The sequence below is a fragment of the Micropterus dolomieu genome, linkage group LG09, assembly GCF_021292245.1.
Source record: "Micropterus dolomieu isolate WLL.071019.BEF.003 ecotype Adirondacks linkage group LG09, ASM2129224v1, whole genome shotgun sequence".
NCBI lineage: Eukaryota > Metazoa > Chordata > Actinopteri > Centrarchiformes > Centrarchidae > Micropterus > Micropterus dolomieu.
The window spans coordinates 21,323,800-21,350,360 of record NC_060158.1 but is presented as its reverse complement, the minus strand read 5'-3'; the positions used below and the strand labels follow the sequence as shown (position 1 = coordinate 21,350,360).

Sequence of the window (26,561 nt, the reverse complement as noted above, 5' to 3'; positions counted from 1 at the left end):
GACTTTGATGTTTTAAAGGGTTAAAAACACCAAAGTCACGCAATAACTTTAGGTTACTTGCGTAACCCCGGTTCTCAGAGTAGCATGAGTGAGATGTCTTACTATGGGATGCACCTCCCTGCGTATTCCTCAGAAGCATTTATCTCATTACGCCATTCCTGATTGGCTGGTGATCACGGTCAAAAACGAATTTGAAACGAATGCTATGAATGAGAACACAAACTAACCAACAAAGGCAGCGGTAGAGAGGTAATACTGCTGTTTTTGAGAGTCTGGTGGCTTTGACGAGAGTGATATAACTACATTTCTAGTTAAACAAAAATAATCTTACTCTTTAAAAAAGGTCTATCTCTGTAGGGATTATTTCCATAATGTTGTCAGACACTAACAATCTGAGCCTGTCAGTGGAGGGAAAAAAGCACTTTAGTGGACGTGCTTTGACAGGCGCAATTACCTGCAAGGATACATTGCAGCCCTGTCTTGCTGCTGCTGTCTGAATCCTGCTCGCTCAGTACTGGACCAAAAAAGGTTGTCCCAGTTTGTCACATAGACACAAAAACATTCAAGTGTCTTTGAGTGTCAAAGTGTCTTCTGCCCCGTTTAAAATGGTTGATTTGGTCACTGGCCACTTGGCTTGGTTAAGACCTGGTCTTGACTCGAACACGACTGAGATTCAACCACACCCAAATAGTCAGGGCAACATGATGGTGCAGAACCAAAGTTTTCCAAAGTAATCTTGTAGGTCTGTATCATCTATCTTTCCCTTGCATTTCAGCTGTTCAAATAGCAGCAAACACAGGTGACACTGTTATGTAAGTGAGGTCTTTAAAAGTCCAAAACACAACGACAGTACTGTGCACCAGCAAAGAAACAATTAACAGTTAAAGTACTGTACATGCACTCTTTGCAAAAGTAGTTACTACTTCTGTAAAGTACATATTAAGGCACTTCAAATGAATACATTTTTTTGTTCACAGAATAAGCCCCTTGAGATCCATAATCACATTTTCAAGAGGGTCCCGACAAATCATTATGTTTCACAAATATATCACAACACAGGTGAAACATCTTCCTCTGCCTAAGGTGTCCTCTGTGAGTTTATTTTCAACAGCTCTCTAGCCAATATCATTTTGCTCTAATCATAGACTAGTTTGAGTTTTTCCTTATTTCTCGATCCCTTGGGTACTATTTCTGCCTGTAGTCATGCAGCCGCAGCCACATATCAGTTTGGCAGCTCTTTCCATCTCTGTGGATGATACTTGACTCCCATGAGGCTGCTTTGGCGCTCTATACATGCCGAGATATCCGTCTCCCAGAGGAATCAATGAGTGCAGTGTTCCCAACACACTCCATCATCATAATACTGTATGTTGTATGCAATACTTTTCCTCTGGGCAAGAGACTGGGTGCATAGAGGGGTCCCTCTGTTTCTCTCTGCTATTGTAAAAGCATATATCTTTCATTCTCTTGCTGTCTTTTTAAAAACTTCTAGATTCTTTTTCCTTTTGTCTTGCTTTGTCGTTTTCTGTCTCTCACTCCGTTTGTGGGTTACGTGTTGGACCAGGGAGAGAAGGTGAAATCTGATAAATGTAACAAATTTGAAATGCTAAATAGGAAAAATCATACAAGCATGAGATGAAAAGGGAGATAACAAAGGAAAACATGAAGTCTGGACATTTGTGTGTTTATTTTTCCCTCTATGAGGTCCTGCCTTTTGCCTATTAAACCTTCACTTTACCTGCAGACATCTGCGGCTGAGACATACGCAAGTGAAAGCTTCCACTGACATAGCTTTGCCTTGCTAAGCTAAACAAATTTGTGTTCTGTTTTTAAAATCTAAGTGAATGTCAATGAGAGCTGAATGCTTTAACGTGCATTTCAGGTGTGAATGTACACTTATGTTAATTGTTAATTGTTCCCCTTATAGACATATTGTACTGGGGAAAAACAGTTCCATCATATTCCTCCTTCCTGCAAGCTGTCACTTTTCCTGCATAGACACAGACCAGTGTGACAAGGAGGAGAGCCACAAATAACAAAAGATGAAGGAGTCAAGAGTTGAGTGAGAGGATGTTGAGAGTAGAAAAGTAAGTAAGACAACAAACTGATTCTGAAGGAAGAGGAGAATCTTGGCATGTGTAGAAGAAACAGGTAGAAAGAGAACATTTTGAGATTACTCTGAGTAAGCAGGATTATTGAGGGAAAAAAAACAAATCTGTCCAGAAAAGATGGAGGAGACACTGCTAAACGAGCAGAAGGATGGCGAATAAGTGAGAGCAGGACAGGAGTTAAAAAGCGAGACGAGAAAGGGAGACGGGGAGAGACGTAGTTGGAGGGCAGCAAAGAGACGAGGTGCGCAGCTCATTGAAATGCAGGGGACATGCCGGCTGCAGCTGCACCTATCAAATCACCACTTTTAGCTCTTGACAAGCACGAACCTGCACGTCTAGCTGCCCCCACTCACATACACAGTCAATTGCACACTCTTTACATATACTGTATAAACATACACACTGGTCTAGCATGTGTCTGGGTTACACAGCAGTGGATCTTGCCATTGTGGTAGTCTTCTAGAGAGCAGCACTGAAGCCTACAACCAGTTCTGCAGTGTTGCTTCCCCCCCCCACCCATCAGAATCCTCTCTCATCCTCTGCTCTCCCTCCTCCCTCACTTGCCACTTCCCTCCCCTGACTCACTAGCGTCAGACTTCTGTTCTTACGTAACACATGTATCCTTTATTCCCCGTTTCTCTCTCTCTTTTTTTTCGTCCTTCTCTGAGGCTGCTTCAAAACACAACAACACGGTGTAATGTATTGTCACACACTTTAACACACAGGTGTCTATCTATACCCAGATCTGTCTTGCTCAGTCTCTCTCTTTCCCTTTCTCCTAACACTGACATACATGCCAATATATAAAAGCAATCGCAATACACACATAAACACAGACACACACTCACTCTTGTTTTTTCTTTATTTAATCCAGATGATTGTTGCCAGTTATGATGGCAAATGGGTTTAGCCTCTCTCATATTTCCTGCCATTGGAGCAACCACTTGGTTTGTAGAGTATTTGATTTGCCTGCGATTTGATTAAACTGGGCCGACCCACAGCCCTTAACTACATCTGCTGTCTGCTGAGACCACAGAGAGTTCCAACATCACACACACAAAACAACAGCATCAGTACAAAGTGTTGCTTGAATTCATTAATGAAGCACAATGAGCTCTGATGATCCAAAATCCCTGTGTTTATCCCCCAGACAGATTTCTGGTTAAAACCTGCATAATCACTCATCACCTTAGTTTCCCACCTAGCTAGCTTTCTTTATCCCACTCGGTCCCTTTGCCTCCCTCACCTCTCTGTCTATCTCCTTTTTGTTCCCTAGATTCTTTTTTTGCCCTAGCCCCCTTCTTTTAGTCCCTCAGCAAGGATTACAGCTGCCCCTTTTTCCCATCTTCATTGTCATCCCTGACTTCTCAGAGTTGTTAGGTCCTGATCCACGCTAATGCTTATGTTGTAGCCCATCCCCTTCAATCAGTTTGTTATCGCTCCTCAGCTTATGCTAATTAAATACCAACATGGGTAAAGGCATCTCAACAGCACTGCAGCACTACGAGCTTATTATATTGTGGATTTGTGCATGTGTGCGTCCAGACATGCATACTGGAGTGCACAAAAGTGTGTATATAAATGCAGATGTGTGTGGATCTGCGCTTGGGAAGCTGTAGAACAGTTTATACACAAACAGAAGGGATATCTCACATATTGCCATTGCTGCTACCAGTTTATTCCATTCCTTGTCTCATTAAAGTGAAATTTCATTTTGAGCTCTATCAGCGTTGATCTCACCTTGTGTGTTGAAACTGCCTTTTTCCAGCTGTCAGATTTGTCCCCTAATACCCTTTTGTTTACAGCCAAGCAGACTGATGCTTCATTTCAAACTGGATTAGTTTAATAAGTAGCAGCCTATAGATAAGAGCCCCTGCCAGTCTCTCTTCCTCAGCTCAAGGACTAGCTGAAAGCAGTTTTGAAGACATGTTGAAGCTTTGTGAAAGGTCACTGACAACATGCATCTCATCCTAAGAGAAGCTAGTTTAGTTTACTATATGCAAGCCACCCTGGTGGTCTAGGGGTTTGGTCCCAGCTTCTTCTCCACTGACCTAGGGTAAACAACGTTTGCAGATATTTAGAGTTTGTTTTGTGTTTATTATACAATGAAAGTTGTGGCAAACGTATTTGACAAGAACATACGTCATTTTAACATGCCTTTCTGTGAGTGACAGCTTACCTGACAATATCTGAGATTTCCTGAGGCAATAAATCCCATCCAGTTGACACACCAAGCAAAACAAATGCTGAAAATTATTTGCAATGCTTTTTAACCCAGGCTGTCTGCCATAACTTTTTTCCTGCTGATTTAATAATCACTTCCCCTATGAACACACGTAGAGGAGGTAGAACAAGCCAAGGAACATACACACAAAACAGTGCATTGCTGACATAAACAAACGGCCCATCTACATACACACTAACAGGCATATATGCACATACACACTCTCCCACAAAGGAGGCACTGCTAGAATGCGATTCCGAGCATTCAGTATTTCACCGCTGTAATGGACCTGCAAGTGCCAAGTGCTGCCTTATCCTGAGGCAGAACAGTCTCAGTATTCAAATTGCAGCACACAACAGGGGCATTTACACTCCTGGCTAAATTCTCTGCCATACTTGGTTGACAAACACTCTCAAATACAAAATGTATGCAAATAGTACCTGCTCACATGCACTTTGAAGTGTTTTTTAATCACATTTACAGCATCTTATGGTGTGTCTGCTATGATGCTAAGTAAAACCTCTGGCTGCTGTTTTACATGTTAAATGTATGTTTTTTTTATGTAAGTTTGAAATGGTCTTTTGTTAATTCTAAAGCTCTTAACAAGCTGTTGGGTTGAATTCCAGCATGGCTTCGGTGTTAAAACAGTTTGTACTGCCAAAGCAGGCCCTTAGGATTCCTTGCAATATAGGAAACAGTGAAATGCAGGAGAAAGCAGTTCATTTCACATGTCAGAATATTTACTTTATGTATGTTTATGGTATCTTATGTAGCTACAGATAGGAAACAAGAAAAATAAATGCTGTTGAAAGAGCTTTTTCACACTCTACCTCTTTAGCACTAGGCGAGGTGAGAAGCTAAAACAACTGGAAGGGAAAACAACGATGTTGATGCTGCATTGTGTTGTCATTGCAGCATTGGCATCCTTTCATGTTGCAGATTGTTTTTTGGGGTTCCACTGTGTATGCAGATAGCTCTGGCAGATTAAGAGGTGGGTTTCACAGCTTTGCAACAAAAATGCTGCAAACAGGAGCGCTGTTGAATGTCTGATAATACAGACTGAAACCACTCGGACATGTCAAAGGATGTCTTGGAGATGTCCCACAAGAATACCAATGGCAGGGTGGAATGGTAGGAGCAGATGGATGTGGTCCACCCAGACTTGCCACAGCAATAGGACTTCCAGGCAGAAGTGAGCATTAACCGCCAAGTTAGCATCACGTATGTGTCACATACAGACAAGTAGGATAGAATATGCTCATGTCAAGTCAATTATTATATATAATATATAAGCCATTTCCTGGACTGACTTAGCTAAGACAGCTTTGTTTCCTGCAACAGTATCAGGACCAGAATGACAACTTAGATATGCTTTTAGACACATTGAGAAAAAAAATCAAGTGCTTTACATGGTTGAAACAGGATTAAAACATTTCAGGACTGAGGCAAATAAAATAATACAGAAATGAAATAAAATTAAACTCCTCAAAATATAAATACATACTACTAATAAAAGAAGTCTTAGCAATAAAATGGTGTGCTAGAATTAATAAAAGGCTTGAGAAGTAATATAAAAGTCAGTTTCAGCAAACCTCAGCTCCTCTGACAGGGTGTTCCAGAGCTGAGGGGCCCTGACTGTAAAAGCCTGGTCACCTTTAGTCTAGAGCTCAGGAACAGCCATCAGAGCCCTGCCAGAGGATCTGAGGTTGCATCCTGGCTCATAGGGGAGCAGAAATTCAGTAATACAAATGAAAGCAAAACCATGAAGTGCATTAAAAGTGATCAGTAAAATCTTGGTAACCTGTGAAGAGAGGTTAAAACAGGGCTGGTGATCTTCACTTCTACTATTTGTTAAAAGCTGGGCAGCTGCTGATCTAACCAATCCAATTTGCGCTTCAAGGTAAATTAATGCACAAAAAAAAATGAACAACCATCAGTAGTTTGTATAACTGAACGACCTTCAACAGCAATACATAAATGAATAAATAATTTAAATATTTTTTGAATCTCTGCCTTTTATTTCTCCCAACAGTGACTTGTCCCATGAATGAGGTACTGACAGCTTCCACAGGTGTCATCATGAGCCAGTCACCAGGCAGCGGTTTCCCCCATTTTGAGTCCTGCTCCTGGGTGGTCAAAGTAGAACCCGGCTACAACATCACCTTCACTATAGAACACTTCCAGACCAGCCGTCAGTTTGATGAGCTTGAGATCTTTGATGGTGAGTTACTGTTTCTTTAATGAAAGAACATACAATGGTTACATGCAGTATCATGTAATTTAGCTGAGCAACATGATTATTTTGACCTTTTATTTATTTAGTAGAGTTTAACATCCTGTTTCTGATCTAGGTGATACCCACTACATTTACTATTCAGTACTATATTGACGCTATAACATCTCCCACCACACTTCCTTAGCCAAATACTCAATATCACAATTAAAGGCTAAAATGAGCCAGACTGGTAAATATACCGTTCCTAACAAAGCTTTCTGCATCTACTAACAGAAAATCACACACAGGCTCCTTCATGGCGACAGAACATCTACATCTGCCTTGTACATTTGCATGCGATTAGAGGCACAGACAGCAACTCTGCCAAGCTGCTCTGAGAAAATGGCGGTTGTATACGCTAGTGTTCCTGATTAGTGCTTTTTATCTTCTGCCGAATGGAGGGGAACAGACATTTGCTAACCTTCTGGCTGCCAAGTCAATTATGGAAAGATATCTTAATAAAATGCTCAATCCTTCAAAAGCCATGACTAGGGAAAATACTCAAAATTCAGACTTTTAATAAAATTTGATCTGTAGGAAATGGGAAATTTGGATTAATTTTATTCTCGGTTCATCCATTTACATTTACAGGAAAAATGCAATTCACATAATTCTTCAGATTTAAATGTGTAGATGATGGAACACATGGCATCATTTTGAAGATCCAGTGTTAGTGGTGGTTTACATAAATGTACTGCCACTCTTATTCTTTTGCACAGTGATTAAAGTGATGATGCACAGTGATGAGACTTTTAAAAATGGATTCTTCTTACTAATTGTCTTTTTTCTCTCTCTACCCAGGCCCATCCAGACAGAGTCCTCTCCTGATTACCCTCAGTGGTAACTATTCCAGCCCACTGAGCATCAGCAGCTCCAGTAACAAAGTCTACCTGCACTGGTCCTTCGATCACACTACCAGCCACAAAGGCTTTCGCATTCGCTACTCAGGTGAGTCAAAACCAGGCAAACACTAGCCTGCTGAACCTTTATTTTTTTTTTTTAATAAAATGTGATGTCAGTGGTCCATTTATAATTGATTCACTAGAAGAAATTGATGTTTGAATTTGTTACTTCTGGACATTTCTTCCTTTGGTTTACTGTGTCAACAAGATCAAGATTTGGGCTGCCAACTGCAGAAAAAATATGACCCATCTCCATGACAACCTAACGGGGGTGGTAGGCATCTGCAGCGGTCCTTGCTGTGCAGCACAAGCCTGGGAATTAGTAAATGTTGTTTCTTGTATTGCTTATTATTCTTCTGTTTAGTCCTTCTCCCATGAAGGATCTGCTGGTATACGATACCTGCATAGCTCACTGTGAATTATGACAGTGTAAATATTTAAAAGGCTCCCTCCGTTCTGTATCAACACCACTCAGCCAGATTGACTAATCGTCTCTCTCTCCTCCTCTCAGTGGAGCTCTCGGTCTCCCCAACCGGATGTCCCCTCGTTTTTCTCCCCCTTTTTTCACTTGTTTCTTTTACTTCATTTATTTTCTTCACCATGATGGATTTTGCAAATTCAGGCTAAGTGACAGACGGACTAAGTAATGGCTTAGAACCCACAAGTTGCCATGGTCAATATGGAGTTGTCTTCTGTAGTACCTTGGTAGGGAGGAAGGAACAGATGGCACAGGAAGATTCACTGTGTTTGGCTGTGTTCTTCATCAATCCATCTTTTGACTCCATGGGCCGGTCTTCCATGACCAACTTGCAAACATCTCCTCTAGCAACTCCACATCTCAGTTGTCTGTTATTTCTCTCCATCCATAGCCTCTCTCACTGTTTCCATATCTGCTCATATAGACACATTCATCTTTTCAATCGATTCAGTCAACTTACAGTCTACCTGACTGTGTTAGTCTTCCTCACTATCTTCTCATGCTTATATGTCCCTCCTTTGTCTATATCACCATCTTTCTCACACCCACCTTCTCCTGCTCTCTATTATCCATTCCAATCCAGTCACGTGCCAATGTGGATCTGATTCCTCTGAGCTGCAGGGCTGATTGCAGTGACAAGCTGTATGCTAAAATAGGCAAGAGAAGGGGGAAGAAACGAGGAACACAGAAAGAGTGACAATTGAGTTAGAAACAGATAGAAGTGAAGAATCGAACTCAAGGATTGCTCTGGAGCTGCCAGTTACAGTGACAGACAGGAGACGGACTTGCCAAGGAACGTACAGTTGCTCAGTCATAAGTATTAAGTATGATTGGATTTAAACATTGGGTTTTTGTGGTTTCTAATACTTACCCATGTAGCCAATGAGAATTCATCTCTTGATGATTGTGGAGAGGACAAGTGTTTCAAACTTGAATGCTACATTTCATAAAATTACCTATAGTACACCTACCGTGTAACATCTAATAAGAAATAAACATCTTTCTTAGTGCACCTCAGTATCACATTCCACGTAAAATCTGTTTTCTTCAACATCTCTTCGGTGCCACATAATGGTCTGTTGGCTTACTTGAAATGTCTCACATTCTCTGTCTCACTGGAGCAATTTGCGTGAGACAGCAACATTTCATAAATGCTGAAAACATACAGTAAGGGAGTTTAATCTGATTGTCTTGTGCTTAAAAATCCCACTGACTTGAAAGAGAGGCCATTTTCATTGCCACGTGTGAGTGGTTTGAGTTGGAATTTGCATTTTTATAGAACTGTAAAGTGGTCACAGTGATTAAGTGTAATGGATAATACGCTTTATTTTGTGTGTCCATGGTCCAGTTCCATCATAATCTCTCCCCACAATGAGCAACATTTTCTGTGTCACACATCCATGTACTGATGTTATGTTATTGTGAACCATGGACCTGTTGCTGGCAGCATTTGGGATGATAAACGATTATTGCAGCCACCAATTTAGCCAACAAACAAAAACAGATACTTTGTTCCTGTTATTATGTATCCATCACTTTTATGATCCTTCTCTGCTGCGGCTGAAAAACTCCTGTTTCATTTTGTAGAACATTAGTTTCCTTTTAATCAATTTTCCTTGTCTCTAGTCCGCAGTTTTTGCCTTAAAGAGATTGCAAAGAAGCGCTTCTATTAATACATATCCTACTTTAACACGCCAGGCGGAAAAGACAGATTCAAAAGAGATCCGGGGCTCTGTGCTATTGAAGGCGCATTAATCCTTCACCTCCTCAACAACAACTTGCATAATCTTGCATCATTATTGGGTTTTTATGGTTGTTGCACACAATTTTATCGGTACGCATATTTATATCTTTACCTATTTCATTATGTTTTTTCATAGCGGCCTACTGCAGCCCTCCAAACAGCCCTGTGAATGGCACAGTGCACAGTCTGACAGGCACTAAGTTGGGCAGCACCCTGCGTTTCAGCTGTGACCAGGGCTTCCGGCTTATTGGCCAGAGCAGTGCCACATGCACCCGGACTGCGCAGGGGATCTACCAATGGAACGCACCAGTGCCACTTTGCCAAGGTGAGGCCCCAATCATAGCAGCAGGTCATGAGGAAGGATGAGAAGGTTGGAAGTTGTTAAGAATAACATAGATACAGAAGAAGATACAGAAATCTAATAGACTAGATTGTCTTATTTTTCTTAAGTCTCCCGAGTGAGGATAATTTGACATTGCAAATGCAAATCAGTGTGTTATCAATGTTATCATTGTGACCGGGCCCATTCAGCATTTAGTCCCACTTTTCAAAAGTGATGAAATTAACCTTAAAACTGTGCAAAGAAAACATTGTTAAAGAAAATGTATTTTGTAAGTTGAGTCATTCTGATTTAAGCTGATTGACAAAACTATCACTGAATCCATTTGCTTTGGATCAAAGTGTGATTTCAGCTGACAGTGTGCCATCACCAACAGCCCCTCAGCCTAAGGCATGCTTCAAGGAAGCTCACTTAACCATTCCTTGCTTTGAAGATAACACTGCATCAGATTAATGATATTTGGTTTACCTGGGCTGAATTGTTTGATATGTCAGTCTTATGGGTTATAGTCACAGTTATCTTATTGTCACTGTGCTTAGTGATGGAATCAACAGTAGCTATTACCTGCTTTCAACTTAGACTGGCACATTATAAAAGTTGGAATGTATTGTTAGTGTGTAAATAAAGTCAGCTATTCAGGCAAGATGTATCAGTTTTAATTTAAAGTGTTTTTGTCAAAAGTACTAAATGTTATTGTAGATTTTACAATGCTGTGTTTCTTTTGCGCCATCTTCATAGATTTCCAGTTTTAGTGAATTCTTCATTTGTTTGTGTTCAGATTTTCATCACAAAAGCATGAAATCTAAAGTCTCTACTTCCAGGGTCTAGGTTCCAACCGGATTTATTAACAGTATCAGGTGAAAAGTAAACCGAGAGCAGCAGGCAGCCATTCAATGTCTGGTCAAGACTGCACCAGGTGTAATCTCCACATGAATTGCATGTGCTCCCTCTAGACTTGATTGTTTACTATGGTGCAGATGGTAGCCTGAGCTAATGTTTACTGCACATCAATGCCGGCTCTGGGAGTGTGTTTGTACAGGAAGCCTATTGTGAGCTAAGCACTCTGCATACAAATATAGTTATAAAAATACTACATACTGCTACCTGTGCTTTCATTATGCCAACCATATTTTATTTGGTCTCACCTTCCTGCCGCATCTCCCTTCTAGTCATGTCCTGTGGAATGCCAGTGCCTCCGGTCAATGGTAGCATTGTGGGCCAGGACTTCTCTCTAGGAGCCAGGGCCACATACCAGTGTAATCCAGGATTTCGACTTGCCGGGCCTGTCACTACTTCCGTGATCTGTCAGGAATCTGGGAGGTGGAGCCCCATTGAGGCTCAGCCCAGATGTGTTCGTGAGTATTTCTCTTACTGTCAGTTTATGAAGTTGCAGTATTATGAACAGGACATACTGTTAAGCATGGGCATATTTAAACTTAAAAAAACTGTCACCTACAATTGACATTAAAACTAATTTGTAATGTTGGCAACAGCACCGAACTCAAGTAGATATTTGAGTTGATGATGTTTGTTTATCCTCTGACCTTCCAGCGGTGACCTGCCCTGACATTGGCCACTCTGCTGTGGAACATGGGAGATGGAGGCTGATCTATGGAACTCAAAACCAATATGACACTATAATGATGCTCATATGTGACCCAGGATATTATTACCGGGGTCAAAGAGTGATTCGCTGCCAGGCCAACAGCACCTGGAACTACCCAGATCCACGCCCAGTCTGCGAGAGTAAGCGTAAACTGGAGTTTCTTGAGTTAATTCTCCTAGTTTGCACTGAGAAATAGAAAACCCTTTGCCAGAAAAAAGTAATTTTTCAAGCAAAACAAATAATTGCATCCAAATTCAATCTTATCTTATCCCACTGTGATATTAAGAAAAGAACATATCTATAAAGGCACAAATCTTCTAACCAAAACAAAATGAATGAAAGCCAAACAAAACAAATTAGTATTGTTGATTACCCATATGGGTTTGTAATATATGATACTGTCTTCTCATTTCAGTCATATCCTGTGGGGACCTTGGGACTCCACCAAATGGCAACAAGATTGGAACTCTGACTGTGTATGGAGCCACTGCCATTTTCTCCTGCAACACTGGATATACCTTGGTGGGCTCTCGGGTACGAGAGTGCATGTCCAATGGGCTTTGGAGTGGAACACAGGTCCAGTGTCTAGGTGAGATCTTCAGCACCTAAAAATTATAGCGTCATAATATCCTGCAATTTTCTTCTAAAGTTATTTACAACACCCACGTCTGACTGTGATTCTTTTTTTTCTTTATATATGCATAGCTGGCCATTGTGGCACCCCGGAGCCCATAGTGAATGGACAGATCATTGGGGAGAATTATAACTATCGAGGCAGCGTTGTGTATCAGTGTAACCCAGGATTTCGTCTCATTGGGGTTTCGGTGCGGATCTGTGAACAGGATCACAGATGGTCAGGACGCACTCCTGTCTGTGTCCGTAAGTGCCAGTTATTAGTAAAGCTAGTAAACAAAGTTGGCAACTTTTTTCTCCATTTAATAGTGTTGCTGATCAATGTTTTTTAATAAGTGCAGACACATATTATCTAGGGATGCTCTTATCAGGTTAGTTTAGGACACTTTTGGCCAATTCAGTATGATTAGACCCATGGCGCCGGTACTGATCACCAATTAATTCTTGTTGAAAATTTTTACAGAACGTGGACAGTCTTCAGGATTAAATACACAGTAAAAGCCACCTTGGCTTCATGTCTAAGTTTTACCATGACATTTTAATTATGTGGAAATTATTCCAAAATAATCCACTGTATTCCTCCCTAATACTACTCATTTTACAAGATTGTTTTAATAGAGGCCAGGGGCAAAAATAGAGACTTGCAGCTGCAGTGGGGACTGTGGATTTAGAGTTTGGATCTTTATTCATTACCTTAGCATTTGCCATCAGTAGGGCCTTCAGTCATTTTTTAGGGTTAAATTAATTTTATAATGCTCTGCTTTGGCTCTCTCGGTCTGTCGTCACCACTCTGTAGTCTCGCTCATTGTCTCGCACACAGCTTTATCTCTCTGGTTACACGTCACAAGTAATAGCCTCTAAACACTGAAGGTGGCTGGGCTACAGATGGGCAGAGAGACTGGAGCTGCTCTGGTGAGTGTGTGTGTCGAAGAGAAGGCAGCAGAGATTACTAACACTGCAATAAACATCACTATCTTATGATATATTTCTATGAAGACAAACAAGCTCGATGTCCCAGTTCCACAACTGAAAATGCCACAGTCTACAGGATTTCAAAGTGATGGCTTTTAAATTAGTCGCTCTCTCCAAAGTCATTACACTTCAGAGATGAACATAGCATACATCTGTCTCCTCTATCTTATCACAGAAACTCTGCATCATGACTTACAGAATTATTACTGTAAAAAGTAACAGTGGCAGTAAAACAGTTTTTCACACTATGTTGGTTAAACTTTGCAATCCGAACTGTTCACAGAAAAACTACAATCCTTTACAACACTCACCTTCAGTGTTGTGTTTGTACAGCTGTGTTGTTGTTGTCACATTACCTTTTCTAATCCAGGCCATGTTTATTCAGGTGTTTGATATTAAATTAAGATTTGATTCAACTACTCTGCACCATCTGTAACAATGATTTTCTTTCTGCTTTGTCTTTCCCAGCAATTACATGTGGTCACCCTGGCAACCCTAGCTTTGGTATGACCCAAGCAACCCAGTTCAACTTAAACGATGTTGTGCGCTTTGTCTGCAATACCGGATATGTTCTGCAGGGGGCTGTAAAATCTACCTGCCAGGCCAATGGGCAGTGGAGCAACGTCCTCCCCAGGTGTAAAAGTGAGTCTCAAGTAGATGCCCAAACTGTCAGTGCATTTATGATTTTTGGAGAACCTCATGCCTACAAATGAATGGGAGGATAAATGGAAAGAACCGGCACAGATGGAAGACATGCCCGATCATGTCTACAGTTGGATCTAGTGGGCACATAATTATTTTTTAAAAAAGCAATTTCAGGAAACATAGTTATACAATTTCTCATGTGAGCGAACAAATAACTATTATGAGAGATCAGTTTATCAAATAATTTTCTCTCAGACACCTCCATATCTTGAAAAAATCTGTATGTGCATACATCTTTTTATATACAAATATGAGCAATGTTAAAATGCATATATGATCACAGCAAAGATACATAAGCAATGTATAGGCAAGCATAGCAACTCTCACAATGCTATTTATATGTATTGTGCTTTATGAATAATTTCAGAGCTAAATAAGTCACTGACATCAGCTTTGTGCTTATCTAATGCACGGAGCAAGGAGTCAGAAAATGTTCTCATTTCCACATGCACTGCCATTATGTCTTAGGGTGTTCTCATCCATGCGTGTGGATAGCTATTAAATTACCTGTTGTATTGTGCACGGTGATATCTTCTGTGACCACAGATGACCTCAATCACAGAGAGATGGAGATGACGCGCAGAGACATCCAAATGGAGAAAGAGTTTAAACGGTGCATGTTAGGGGAAAGTGAAATGGAAAAACCAAAGAGAAACCTGAATTATTTAATTACCACGGTCTCAACCACATGGTCCATGGAGGTTCCGGATAATGTTTGATGATATTTCCTCTTAGCCTAGCTACCTCTGTTACACCCTAAGGCTCACCTGTCTGTCAGAGAAACAAACTTGGTTAATAACCGTGCAGAGACAACCAAAAACAATCACAGGATCCTTGAGCTTGTGTGAAAGACAGCAGCCTTTGGAGACCTGCGTCCTGGCTTTTGCACAGAATAAGAAGTACCCTGCTCTGCTTTGAATGAGCGAGCCAAGGACTTTTAATTTGGCAGTGTTATGCGACAAGCGATGTATCTCAGCACCCACGTCTGTCTCTAAGTTTCCACTAACTGAGGGCTTTGTGACAGGCACAGAAAGGGCGCTCGCAAGGTCAGGCCCTGAATGTGACAAGGCAGTGACAGAAGCAGTGATAGATTGACTTATGAGTTTGTTTTAAATGAGGAGAGAAAGGATTTGGCCTTTTTTTAGACATTCATGAAGGGATGAGGAGTGTTGTTAAAAAAAAGAAGAGAGAAGTGCATTTGGCTGCTGTATGCATAAGCAGGTGAGATTTTCTCCCAGACATACGCCTTAAATCTCTCTGCTCTAGTAGTGACATCATATTAGCATTGGCCTTGTTTCCATGCAGATGCTGACTGTGAGATGCTGATGATTTTGTGTGCTCCTCTGTGTCTGCGCGTGTGTGTGTGTGTGTGTGTGTGTGTGTGGATGGCTTGGTGGGTGTGGCCATCTGTTTTGATGGCACATTACCCTTACTGTTGAAATGGAGACATAAGTAGCTTAGAGGTCTTTTTGTCAATCAGATTTATCACCTTAATTACAGCATTCGAGACACATTTGGTGAGGCGCACTCGCCTGTCTGCCGTATACTTCGTTCCCTGAGAGGAAAACTAGAAGTCTTGGGATGACATTCGCTTCATCCATCTCACCTTCGCTTAGCTAAGCTGAACCATCGGTTTTTCTTTTAGAGCGAGAGAAAGTAGTGGGCAGATAACGAAGGAAGGAAAAAAGGTGAGGGTGGGGCAGGTGCCAGTCAGACAGATGTAATGATTTCCACAGTCCAGATTTTAACTACAAGAGTCTGTAGGCGCCATCAATAATGCAGGGAGCAAGAGAGCACCATGGACCCAGTCAGTCTCCTAGCCCTCTCTAATCTCCACCAATTTGAGTCACAGCAATAGCACCAACACTGCCTTCTTTGGATGACTCGTGTGTGTTTATTTGTCTTTCAGCGATAAAAGGCAAGAGACACAGGACAGTGAAAAAAAACACACTCTGACACACCACTTACAGGGCTGTTACTTGGCAGGAGGCCAAGAGGAGGAGAGGGTGAGCGGGGTCCCCACTTCTGAGTGGAACAGAGATGAATTACCTCAGCCCTTCTTCCCCTCTCACTTTTATTCTTCTTTTCCTTTCATCCTTTCACTACCTCTCTCCCTGCCCACCAGGCCGCACACAAAAATTTACCAGGAGGTCAGTCATTTTAGATGACTGTTGGATCACTTTTGAGCCTATGTTGCCCGAGCACATTTTTTCAAAGCTGAAGTCCAAGCTTGGAAAGTCTCGTGCTGAAGCAGGTCCACTGCTTCAAATACACTTTGTAGTGTTATTATGCGGTAAGTTGTAAATGATGGCACCACAGGTCAGCACTCTACTGGAAGGAATACATTATAATAGGTATTTTGGGGGTGATTTAGCTGTGCTGGCCAGCTTGGGAGCATGAAAACGAGCAAGCTTTTAGTCACATTAGCATACAATGGGCTCATTTTGGCTCTGGCAAAGGCACACACATGGGGCAAGACTGGCAAGGCAAAGTGGGGCATAATGGCTGCGTGGGTACTCCCAGACAGTGTTTTAGAAGCCATTATAGTTTTGGCATCATAGTATACATTTAGCTGTGGTTCGCAGAATAGAATAGACTGCGACTGTTACTCACTGTATTCTGACTTTGTTAAGGCTGTGTAAGGTTTTGGTTTGTGTCTTGTATCTGAGACATTTAAGATGGATTTGTGCTGGTAGCAGTCATAGCCTGACATTCTGTCATGAATTTTAATATATTCTGCACCATCAGGGCCTCTTCCTCTCTGACTCTGTACAACACCCCCCTCGCTGTCCCTCGCTCCTCACTCATCCCTCATTCTCCCCTTCCCTAACTCTCTCCATCTGGTGCTAAACTGACATGGTGCCTCTTCTCCTGTGAGCTCCCCATCCATCACCATCTCTGCTACACGGCGGCCAGCAGGAGACTGGCTCTAATGAAGCAAATGTTTATTTCCAGTCTGCCTCCTACTTCATTTGGATTGGTGTGGACGGATAGATGCTGGATGGGTCAAAGTGGTAGATGAGGAAAGAACACCCTAGTTGTAAAATGGGCATCTTCCCTGACTTGAAAGGGAGTCATATATCTATATGAAAATATATAGTATATATCTTAGAAAAAAGTTCTAACATTAAATCATCATTTTCAGCGGAAATAATTGGTTAAACTGAACCTCAAACGCTTACACGTTACATATTTTTTTCCTTTTTACCTTTACTCTCTTCCCCCCTCTGCATCCATTTCTCCAGTTGTGAATTGCACAGAGCCGGGCCACGTAGAAAACAGCATTCGGCAGGTACTGCCCAGTGGGCCGCATCGCTACAGCTTCCAGACCACTGTGTCGTACCGCTGTAACCCGGGTTACTACCTGCTGGGCACCAGCTCGATATCCTGTCAGGGGGACGGTACCTGGGACCGTTCCCTGCCCAAGTGCCTGTGTAAGTACCCCAGGAGTTGGTTGTAAGTGACGCTGCATGATTTACAATTTTATGTATATACTGAAAAGAAGTACTGTAAAACTGTGTAAACTCGCCAGGCCCACTACTCAATACTCAAAATCAATATTTAAAACTGATTTCCTTAAAACAGAAATCTATTGTTAGTTATTATGTTAAACATATTTTTTGCACTAAATGATCATTGTTGTTAAAAGATTATTATTTTTTGAGACACTAATTGATTAACCAACTAACCGTTTCATCCCTACTGGGTTTTCTCCCAGTCAGAGTAGGAAATCTTGTTATGTATTTGTAATTTAACCCGGTTCATAAAGTGATGAAGCATTCTGATGGAATTAAGTCTCTTAATCAGTGGGATATTATTTTTGATAAAATGTGGTCTTATACTGTGAAAGTAGTGCTCACAAGGCAATATATTCAGTATGTAGTGTATTTATCACTTCTTCACCATTGGCCGTAGAGCAATATCACTTGTTCACTGGTCTCATTCTCTCATCTCTCTACACTGATTGGACAGTGGTGCTGTGTGACCGCCCCAGCATGCCTCCATATGCCCAGATCTCAGGCGACCGTCGGACAGTAGGATCAGTCATCCGCTATAGCTGCATCGGCCAGCGTACCATCATCGGCAACACAACGCGAATGTGCCAACTGGACGGCCAGTGGAGCGGCTCCCCGCCACACTGCTCTGGTACGGAAAACTACACCCAGATTGACTATCTGATAGTCGGGAATGATAAAAACTAAAAAACAGCCCCATTTTGTGAAAGCTTTCTAACTTGATTTTCAAGATCAACTTTAATTTAAAGATTTAAAGACACATTTGACACTCTAATATTTGAAACTATGTGCTGCTGTAGCCCCTCTTCTCATCCTCTTCATAGCTTCCTGCTTCTAATACTTCAGAGTAATTCAGGTGTAATATCACCACGCAGTCACACGGATGTCCTAGTAACACCAGGCCAACAAATAAAGTTTGGGTGGCAGCTGTTAGCAGGTAATGAGCGAAGTAAGTGGACCAAAGATGGCGCTGCCTGTCTGCCGTACAGGCCTCAAGGGCAAAGAGTGTGTCCTCCATAAAACTGCTTTAATCTGCTCATATTAGACTGAGGAACAGGGATGCCCACACCTCAGCTGGGTTATGAAGCACTATAAAGACATCATCCCTCACGCTCTCTCTCCCCTTACAGCGATTCGCTTCAGAGCTTGTAGTATACGTAATAAACACAAGAAAGGCTGTGGGGGTGTCCACATATGCTAATGTGCATAGGTATAAATACAAGCACATTCACAAAGATGTAACAGAAACACACAAACTAGCGCACATAAAGACTCTCAAGCCAACAATAAAATAGCATACTGACAGTTTAATGTCACAATTCACGACATTCATATATATCCCATGGATTGCAAGTGTTCTCTCAACGGACAATAAACACAACCTTTTTATAAAGATCTGCACGACACTCTTAGCTATGCACTATTGAAGTGATGTTGACCAGTGCCTTGTAAAATGAGGAGCGAGAACAGTACACAGAAGTACAAAACGGTTTTTGATTCTTATAAATGGAGGATGTAGAATTATGAAACAAGATGCCAAATATATATCTGGTCAATGAAATGAAAAATCACATCGAATAGCACATTTTCTGAATGTTGAACAAATAGATATAGAGACCCTTTGGGAAGGTTATCACTCCTTATGGAGGATAGGGAATATTATTTTCATGTTTGACAGTCGCTCTGTGTTACTTTTCTAATCTAATCTATTTGATAGTCTGTTTTAATATGAAAACATCACTCATGTCAAGAGTACATTTCCAATTTCCAGATTTTTTTTCTTGTTCTATCTTTTCCAGGGGAGACTGCCAGGCTGTGCGGAGATCCAGGCATTCCTGTACATGGTATCCGTCTGGGAGAAGAGTTCACAGTAGGCAGTGTGGTCCGCTTTAGCTGTGAGCCCGGCTATATGCTGAAGGGTTCGCCAGAGAGAACTTGCCTGACCAATGGGACCTGGCTCGGCACCCAACCTGAATGTCATGGTAAGGAATACATATAGGTATTTACAGTGTTTTTTTTCTTTCTACTCTGGCAAAATTAGACAGGTAGGAGGGGATGTATAATTCCATTTTTTAAACGGAAACCCATACGCACCATCTAGACAGCAGGATCACACTGCTTAGAAAGTTTTTGCCAGTGTGTTAGGAAGGAAACCCCGGCCAATTGTCAGACTTTCATATAGATCAATATGGATTTTAGCCTTGTCTCCTCATCCCTTCACCCTCATACAGACACTGGAGAGTTCATGGGAGCTAATCTACTTGTGTTTCGTGTACTAGGAGAAAACCAACATGTCTTGTGGTGGTTGCTGTGGGAATATGAGGAGCTAAGATAATCGCTCCTGGCTATCTGGTCCTTACATAACTTAAGCAGGTGCCATGTACACATACTGTTAGTATAGTACATTCACAGTGGTACTCCACAAAGCCTGTGTGTTATTAGCTATTCTGTTTCTGATTTTTATTGACAGAATATCAAGGTTGCCCTCCCAAATGAAGAAGTGCATAAATGTTGGGGTCTGGTAAGGTGGGGGTAAGATGAGATCAATAGGCAGATTGATGTGGCATCCCCCTGTTTGTGGTGTAGAGGGAGCTGAGCTCTAAGGTGAAGCTCCCAATTTAGCGGTCAATTTACATTCTTCCTCTCCCCTGTGGCTATGAGCTTTGGGTAGTGACCAAAAAAGTAAAACCCTTTAGGGCCAGGGTGAGCAGCTTGGATATCAAGGAAGAGCTTAGGGTAGAACAGCTGCTTGTTTGCCTTTAAAGCAGCCAGTTGAGGTTTTTTCAGGAATTGGAACTGAACCCGGGTGCTTGCCCCTATGTACTGTGGGTGTATTCTGACCACGTCCAACTGGAGACCCTGGAGCACACCCAGAAGACTATGGAGGGATTACATATCCCATCTGGCCTGGGAATGCCTTGGGATTCCTGGAGGACATTGCTGGGGAAAATCACGTACAGGCTACTGATTAAATTGCTACCAAGGCAACCTTGTCTTGAATAACTGGTGGAATTTCTTAAGGGCGGTAATAAATGAACACTATATTTGACTTTCTCTGAACACGTACAGGCCAGCTGGAGAGCTACGATGGTAACTGAAGTTGGACATATATAACACATCTACATTTCATTTCAGTAACTTGTATTTCTCTCAAGTGCTCTTTTCGTTTGTGTATCCTTTTTCATTCATGTTCTTTTTCCTTTGCCCAGATGTTTAATTACTCCCGCTGCATTCTTTTTATAAACCGTATGCATAGATTTTTATTGTAATTTCAGGGGTAATAGACACCCAAATAATTACCATCAATTGGAGTTAATTGCGGCCTTAGTCAATGTTTTACAATATGGTTACTTTGCTAATGAGTATTTATATTTCATCATTTTGATGTCTTTTCAGAGCTAGCTGATCTCAACAAATCCCATCACTGAATTGCACATATTAAGCTTTCCTTTACTCAGAGATTGTGGCTAATACTGTAGTAACAGTCCTTGATTGTATAATTAGCTACTGCCCTTGCAAATTAAATGAAAGACACATCGCGAATTTGCATGTGTTTTGTGTGTGTTTGCAAAAATGTAAAACGGTGATTGAGCAAGAGAGAATGAGAGACATTACAGAGGATGTTTTCTCTATTGATTAAACACCATAAGGCTTTTGTCCTTGTGCAGCATTGCATCCATTCTGCTGCCAACACCTGAAAAAGCTGATTCCCTGAATGTGTAGTGTGTGTGTGTGTGAGTGTGTGTGTGTGCATGTGCGTCCAATCGATCTGGGTATTTAGGCCCTCCACTATCCAATACAATTGCTGAGATGGGTCAAATACATTACAGTGACAAAACTACAGTGTGCTCTTCTTCTTTTTCCACTGTGAAACAACATGCATGCAGCAGCAAAAGTGAAGTAGAAAGAGGCTGTTAAGGATCAGGTGGTCTTGCTTATAAACTTTAGTTTGAATCAATTACTATCAATAGTATGGATGGTATCCTTGCAGCTGCCATGTTTCTTTCATATTGGGCTTCATATCAACTTTACAGTATCAATATTTTGGGGCCGTGTCCAAGTGTTTTTACTCATCTCTCCGCAAAAATAAAATAATAAAAACCATCCATAAAATTAAATAAAACAGTTTTCCACCTTCCAGTTGGCAAGTACTATCTGCGCATGTATTTTTCTTTCATGGTCTTTTCATGTCTCTTTTTTCTCTGCCTTTTTTCTTTCTTCCCATTAACACATGGCTCTTTTCTTCCTTCATGTTATTTCCAGAAGCTCCATCCTGTCTCCTAGGCTTGTGTTCTTAACACTCCATCACTCACACAGACACTACCCCCTCTCCACACAATACCACCACCACCTCTTTCTCTTGCCTCACTCAGTCTCACTTTCTCTCTGGTGTGTGGTATGCCCACTAGCACTAGAGGTTGCCCACCTGTTCTCGGTTGGCACAGACTTCAAGGGCCAGGCCACATCTGGTCATTACGGGAGGGCAAAGCCCACAGAGCTTTGAGGGCCCAGGGCAAGCTGGAGACTTTAATGAACAGAACCATCTCTGGCAGCCAGACAGACACCAAGGGACTTTCTGAGGAAAGGGTGTGTCTATCAAAGTTACTTATGAAGAAGGTTGTGGGAGAAGATCATGAGGGTGGTGATTGGGTGGGCTGATGAAGAAAAAGAAGTAAAAGGGAATACAAACCGAGTGAAGAACACATATCGGATACATTTCTCAGTGTAAAAGAAATGTAGCAGAATACCAACCTCTCTTTTTCTCTCTCAGTGATCTCCTGTGGTAACCCAGGAACTCCACGGAATGCCCAGATCCTGATCCACGACGGCCTAACATTTTCCAGATCCATTACTTACGCTTGCAGGGAGGGCTACTACTCTACTGGCCTGCTTACCCGACACTGCACTGTTAATGGGACCTGGACCGGCAACATGCCCGAATGCTCTGGTAATTAACAGCTCTCACAGAATAAACTAAATGTATCTATGGATAGTGCTTATCTTTTTAGTATATTTGAATGTAAATTCTTGCTCCAGTTGAAGATACTTTTATGTTTCCTTGGCTTATACACATTTCTGAGTTATCTACTTGTTGGCCTCTCGTCTTTATTTGCACTTGAACAGTAGTTCGGACATTCTGAAAGTTCTGATACCAGCAGAATACATATCCAGGCCTTGTAGAGGAGTGAAATACAATGCGAGATATTATATGTTATGCGAGAAAAGCATAAATACATGCAAGTCATGGGAGGACATTAATCACTTGTAAAGGCACTTTTTGTTGTGATCAATGACACTGATGTGGACCCCAAGCTCAATAGGAGGAAAGTAGTTTGAGACATGGTCCACTCAAATGGCACAAGCCTGACTGACAGCCTCACAAAAGACACACAGCTACTTTACAGAGCCAAGAGACCCTGGCAAATAGAGGTCACTAAGAGAATCAGTTTCTTCTGAAAGGAGAGGATAAACCTTAAGCAGCACCATTATGGATTTCAGAAAGGGTGCAGTGAAAGGGTACCTGTTGACGCACTTCTGTAGAACATCTTTAGAAATCAATAGACATGTGAATTGGAGCACGTTTGTTTGAATGATTTCTACTGATCTGATAAAAACTGTATGCTAAAAAGGATTGCAAAAACTGAGCTCTCAAAAACAAGAAAAAAAGCATTAAAATGAGGGAAATATTACTTAAAGTAAGCAAAATGATCTGCCAACCGAACAAGAATATTTCACTTGCTACTTCATAAATAAACTTGAAACAAGTGAAATTCTCTAACATAAAAGCAAAGAAATATCTTGTCAGACAAAAAAAAAGTGTTTTGCCTTCAATTGAGATTATTATTCTTACTTAAATTTTAGTTTTTACAGTGCCTGCTAGAAGAGAACATTTTGTAGCCTTGCCTCTCCATTTTACCTTACTGTAACTGAAATATACTCATAAAAAAGAATATTTGACATCTACAGTATCATGTACCAAAGCGGTGGACTGTTTGCCAGAGACATTTTAAGAATATTGTTATGCAAGAGGAGAAATGATCTCAACCCTGTAGGTCTTGTTACAGGGTGCACAGTCCTAGATAGACATTGTGGCGCCAGGCGGCACCCTCTTACCAGCCCAGTGGGAAATGTAAGTGCTTGCTCATCCAAGGGGAGACACTACAACTCCAAGAGGCCCAGTTTTCTTACCCCACTAGACCCTAGATGTTTGCTGCAGTGTTGCTCATATGCATTTAATAATGCCTTTTTGTCCCAAGGCAACTTAGTTTTGGGACTTTTGCCCTGGATGTTCTATCTTAGACATACAGCAGAGCAGAGCTGTGATACTGCTGTGTCACACAGTGGAATTTTAGGGAGCTACTATATGGGGATACCCATCAACATTTAGTCACTCTGGACCTTAAAAGCTCTAAACGGGAGACAATCTTGTTGCAATCTTGCAATCTTTCAGTAAACACATTACCGGTCACACTGTCAGTTATGGTGATTGAAGACTCTCGTTTACATTAAACGAAATGTTAAGTTTGGAATTACTTATTGTTGTTTTTCTTCTTTCCTTCAATAATGAATATTTTAACATAATAAATAAAACCAAATATATTATTTACATTTAAAATATTGTGCCCAAAAGAAGAATAATTACAATTATTAAAACTTTAATTTAGTTACCCCAGTGTTGCATGACAGGGGAGATTACCATTGTAACAATTTCTTTCCCCAAAATCCCTTTTGATTTTGTTATTCGTTTTCCAGTCCTCCTAAGTGACCCTAGATGATTATTGAACCACAACGCTGCTTGCATTTGGGCTCTTAATATATTGGGAACCATTTTTTCTTTGGGCACTCTACAGTCTACTTAGTGGTTAGAATAGGTTTAAACTATGACTTGTCCGCTGATATTCCTATGGTACCTATGCTAACCTTCTATTTCTATTTTGAAGTTTTAAGAATAGCTTTGCTAAAGCAACATGCCTGTTGATTCCAGCTTGTTAGAGACACATGTTTTTATTTAAATCTGCACAGATTTTGATGCTATGGTTAGAATTTATTTTAGGATTTATATGATCGTATATTCTGTACAAAACATTAGATTTCTTTGCAAACCCTCCATGCAAAATAACATCTATTTGTAAAGAGGACTTTCTACAACCTAAATCATGAAAGACCATTCAAAAACAGGAGTAGTCCTCTCAGCCATCAGAATGTACCAAATCAAGCTTTGTGTCAGGCAATTCCAAACTTTTGAAAGATATACTTTTGAAGTATACAGTTATAATATGGCATGCAGAAGTGGTCAATAATTAATGACATGCTAACTAGAAACCATTTTGCAATGGGATCACAGCAGCCGTGGCACTAATATCGGTGTGTGTGTGAGGAAGACCAACATCTGCCAGTACCAAAACAAATCTGAAAATCATGGTCCCTAATTTTGGCTATTGAAAAAGCTAATTTTCCGATTCATACCCCCCTACTTCTGGCACCCTTGCTCGGACCACACCCATCTTCAAACTGTGCCTTCATTTTGATGTCTACTATACACCTGTAAAGTACTGAAAACAGTCCCTATTTTTATTCCAATTACAGTAGAGGTCTCTGGCTGGTAATTATCCGTAAAGACACATCAACTATGTTGCTTTTTAGATTGTTAAGTTTTGTTTGTGAGGTGAACTGCTTGGGTCAAGTGTGTATAACAGTTCATTAACTCTGAGGCTCCATCTGGTGTGCAATTTTAAATAGTCTGTTTACTTGCTTGTATTTCATCCCATGTGTGGGATATTAATTTCCTGCCTTACTGAGAATTACAAATAAATGTAAAACAACTTAAACCATTAAGTAACATAGCTCAAACATGATGAACAACTGATTTGAATATTTGAATATTTCTCTATCCTTAAATGTCTATCATTGTGCTCAGCAATGTCTGTCCTTACTGTCGAATTGTATTACCCATGTTCATGTTCTCACTTCATTATCCCATTTTGTTTCTGCAGTAATCAACTGTGGTGACCCTGGAGTGCCAGCCAATGGGGTGAGATTGGGCAGTGATTTCACCTACAACCGCACAGTCAGTTACCAGTGTACTCCTGGTTTCACCATGGATGCTGACCGGGCCTCAACTCTTATCTGCACCAAGGACCGCACCTGGAATGGCACCAAACCTCTCTGTAAAGGTAAAGTTGTGAAAAATGTGAATGACAATGCAGTAACAAGATAAATCTAGACAACCGCACAGGGCAATTGTTACAGCTATTGTTACAGAGGTGGTCATCTTACATTATACTTAAACTTGCAATACTATCATTTAACCCAAAATGCAGAATCCATAAGGTCGTGCAATACCTCTTTGTCTCCTTGTAGCGATTGTGTGTGGTCCACCACTTACCATCCCTAATGGGCAGATTGTGGGTACTGACTTCACCTGGGGCTCTAGCATCAGCTACTCCTGCAACCAAGGTTACCAGCTGTCCCTGCCTACTGTGTTAACATGCCAGGGCAACGGCAACTGGAGTGGAGAGAAACCCCAGTGCTTCCGTAAGTTGCATCGTTCTGGGATGCCCAATTATATTATGTCATTGTTATCTTTCTGACATTTCATTCACCCAAGTATGTTCATCATGTATGTGACATTTCACTCCCCTTGGACTATATTGAATTAAAACACAACATGGTTATATGGGTCACCTCACAATTCCCTATTTCTCTTTGTAGCTGTGTTCTGTGGAGACCCAGGGATGCCAGCCCAGGGGAGGAGGGAGGATCGAGGATTCACCTATCTCTCCTCTGTCTCCTTTTCCTGCTATGCTCCCCTCGTCCTGGTGGGTTCTACCAGGAGGTATTGTCAGTATGACGGCACCTGGAGTGGCACACAACCCTCTTGCATAGGTAAGATCCTCCGTTGACTATAAACAGTAGTCTATCATATTGAATATTTTAACATCTTAATGTAATAATTAAAGCAATGACACACAACCAGAGCACAAAACAGAGTACTATGTCATTATTTTCATAAAACACACAATAGTATCTTTGTAAGAGAAGTGTCCATTTGGCTG

At 41.2% G+C, this 26,561-nt stretch overlaps 1 protein-coding gene across 4 annotated transcripts in view; it reads left to right on the top strand.

Moving 5' to 3' along the window:
• The window catches only part of csmd2 (CUB and Sushi multiple domains 2), a 253,342-nt gene that overhangs the window by 203,042 nt on the left and 23,739 nt on the right, over positions 1-26,561 (top strand). For all 4 annotated transcript variants that reach the window (XR_006826279.1, XM_046058105.1, XM_046058104.1 and 1 more), the window contains 15 exons: positions 6,368-6,556; positions 7,412-7,558; positions 9,871-10,059; positions 11,244-11,429; positions 11,626-11,820; positions 12,096-12,269; positions 12,386-12,559; positions 13,754-13,927; positions 17,236-17,424; positions 17,963-18,136; positions 19,305-19,487; positions 22,277-22,453; positions 25,500-25,679; positions 25,867-26,040; positions 26,218-26,391. Coding sequence is in view for 3 of the 4 variants with exons in the window: in XM_046058105.1 (XP_045914061.1) it covers positions 6,368-6,556; positions 7,412-7,558; positions 9,871-10,059; positions 11,244-11,429; positions 11,626-11,820; positions 12,096-12,269; positions 12,386-12,559; positions 13,754-13,927; positions 17,236-17,424; positions 17,963-18,136; positions 19,305-19,487; positions 22,277-22,453; positions 25,500-25,679; positions 25,867-26,040; positions 26,218-26,391 (2,679 nt within the window). In the remaining variant the exon portion in view is untranslated. The remainder of the gene's footprint in view (positions 1-6,367; positions 6,557-7,411; positions 7,559-9,870; positions 10,060-11,243; positions 11,430-11,625; positions 11,821-12,095; positions 12,270-12,385; positions 12,560-13,753; positions 13,928-17,235; positions 17,425-17,962; positions 18,137-19,304; positions 19,488-22,276; positions 22,454-25,499; positions 25,680-25,866; positions 26,041-26,217; positions 26,392-26,561) is intronic.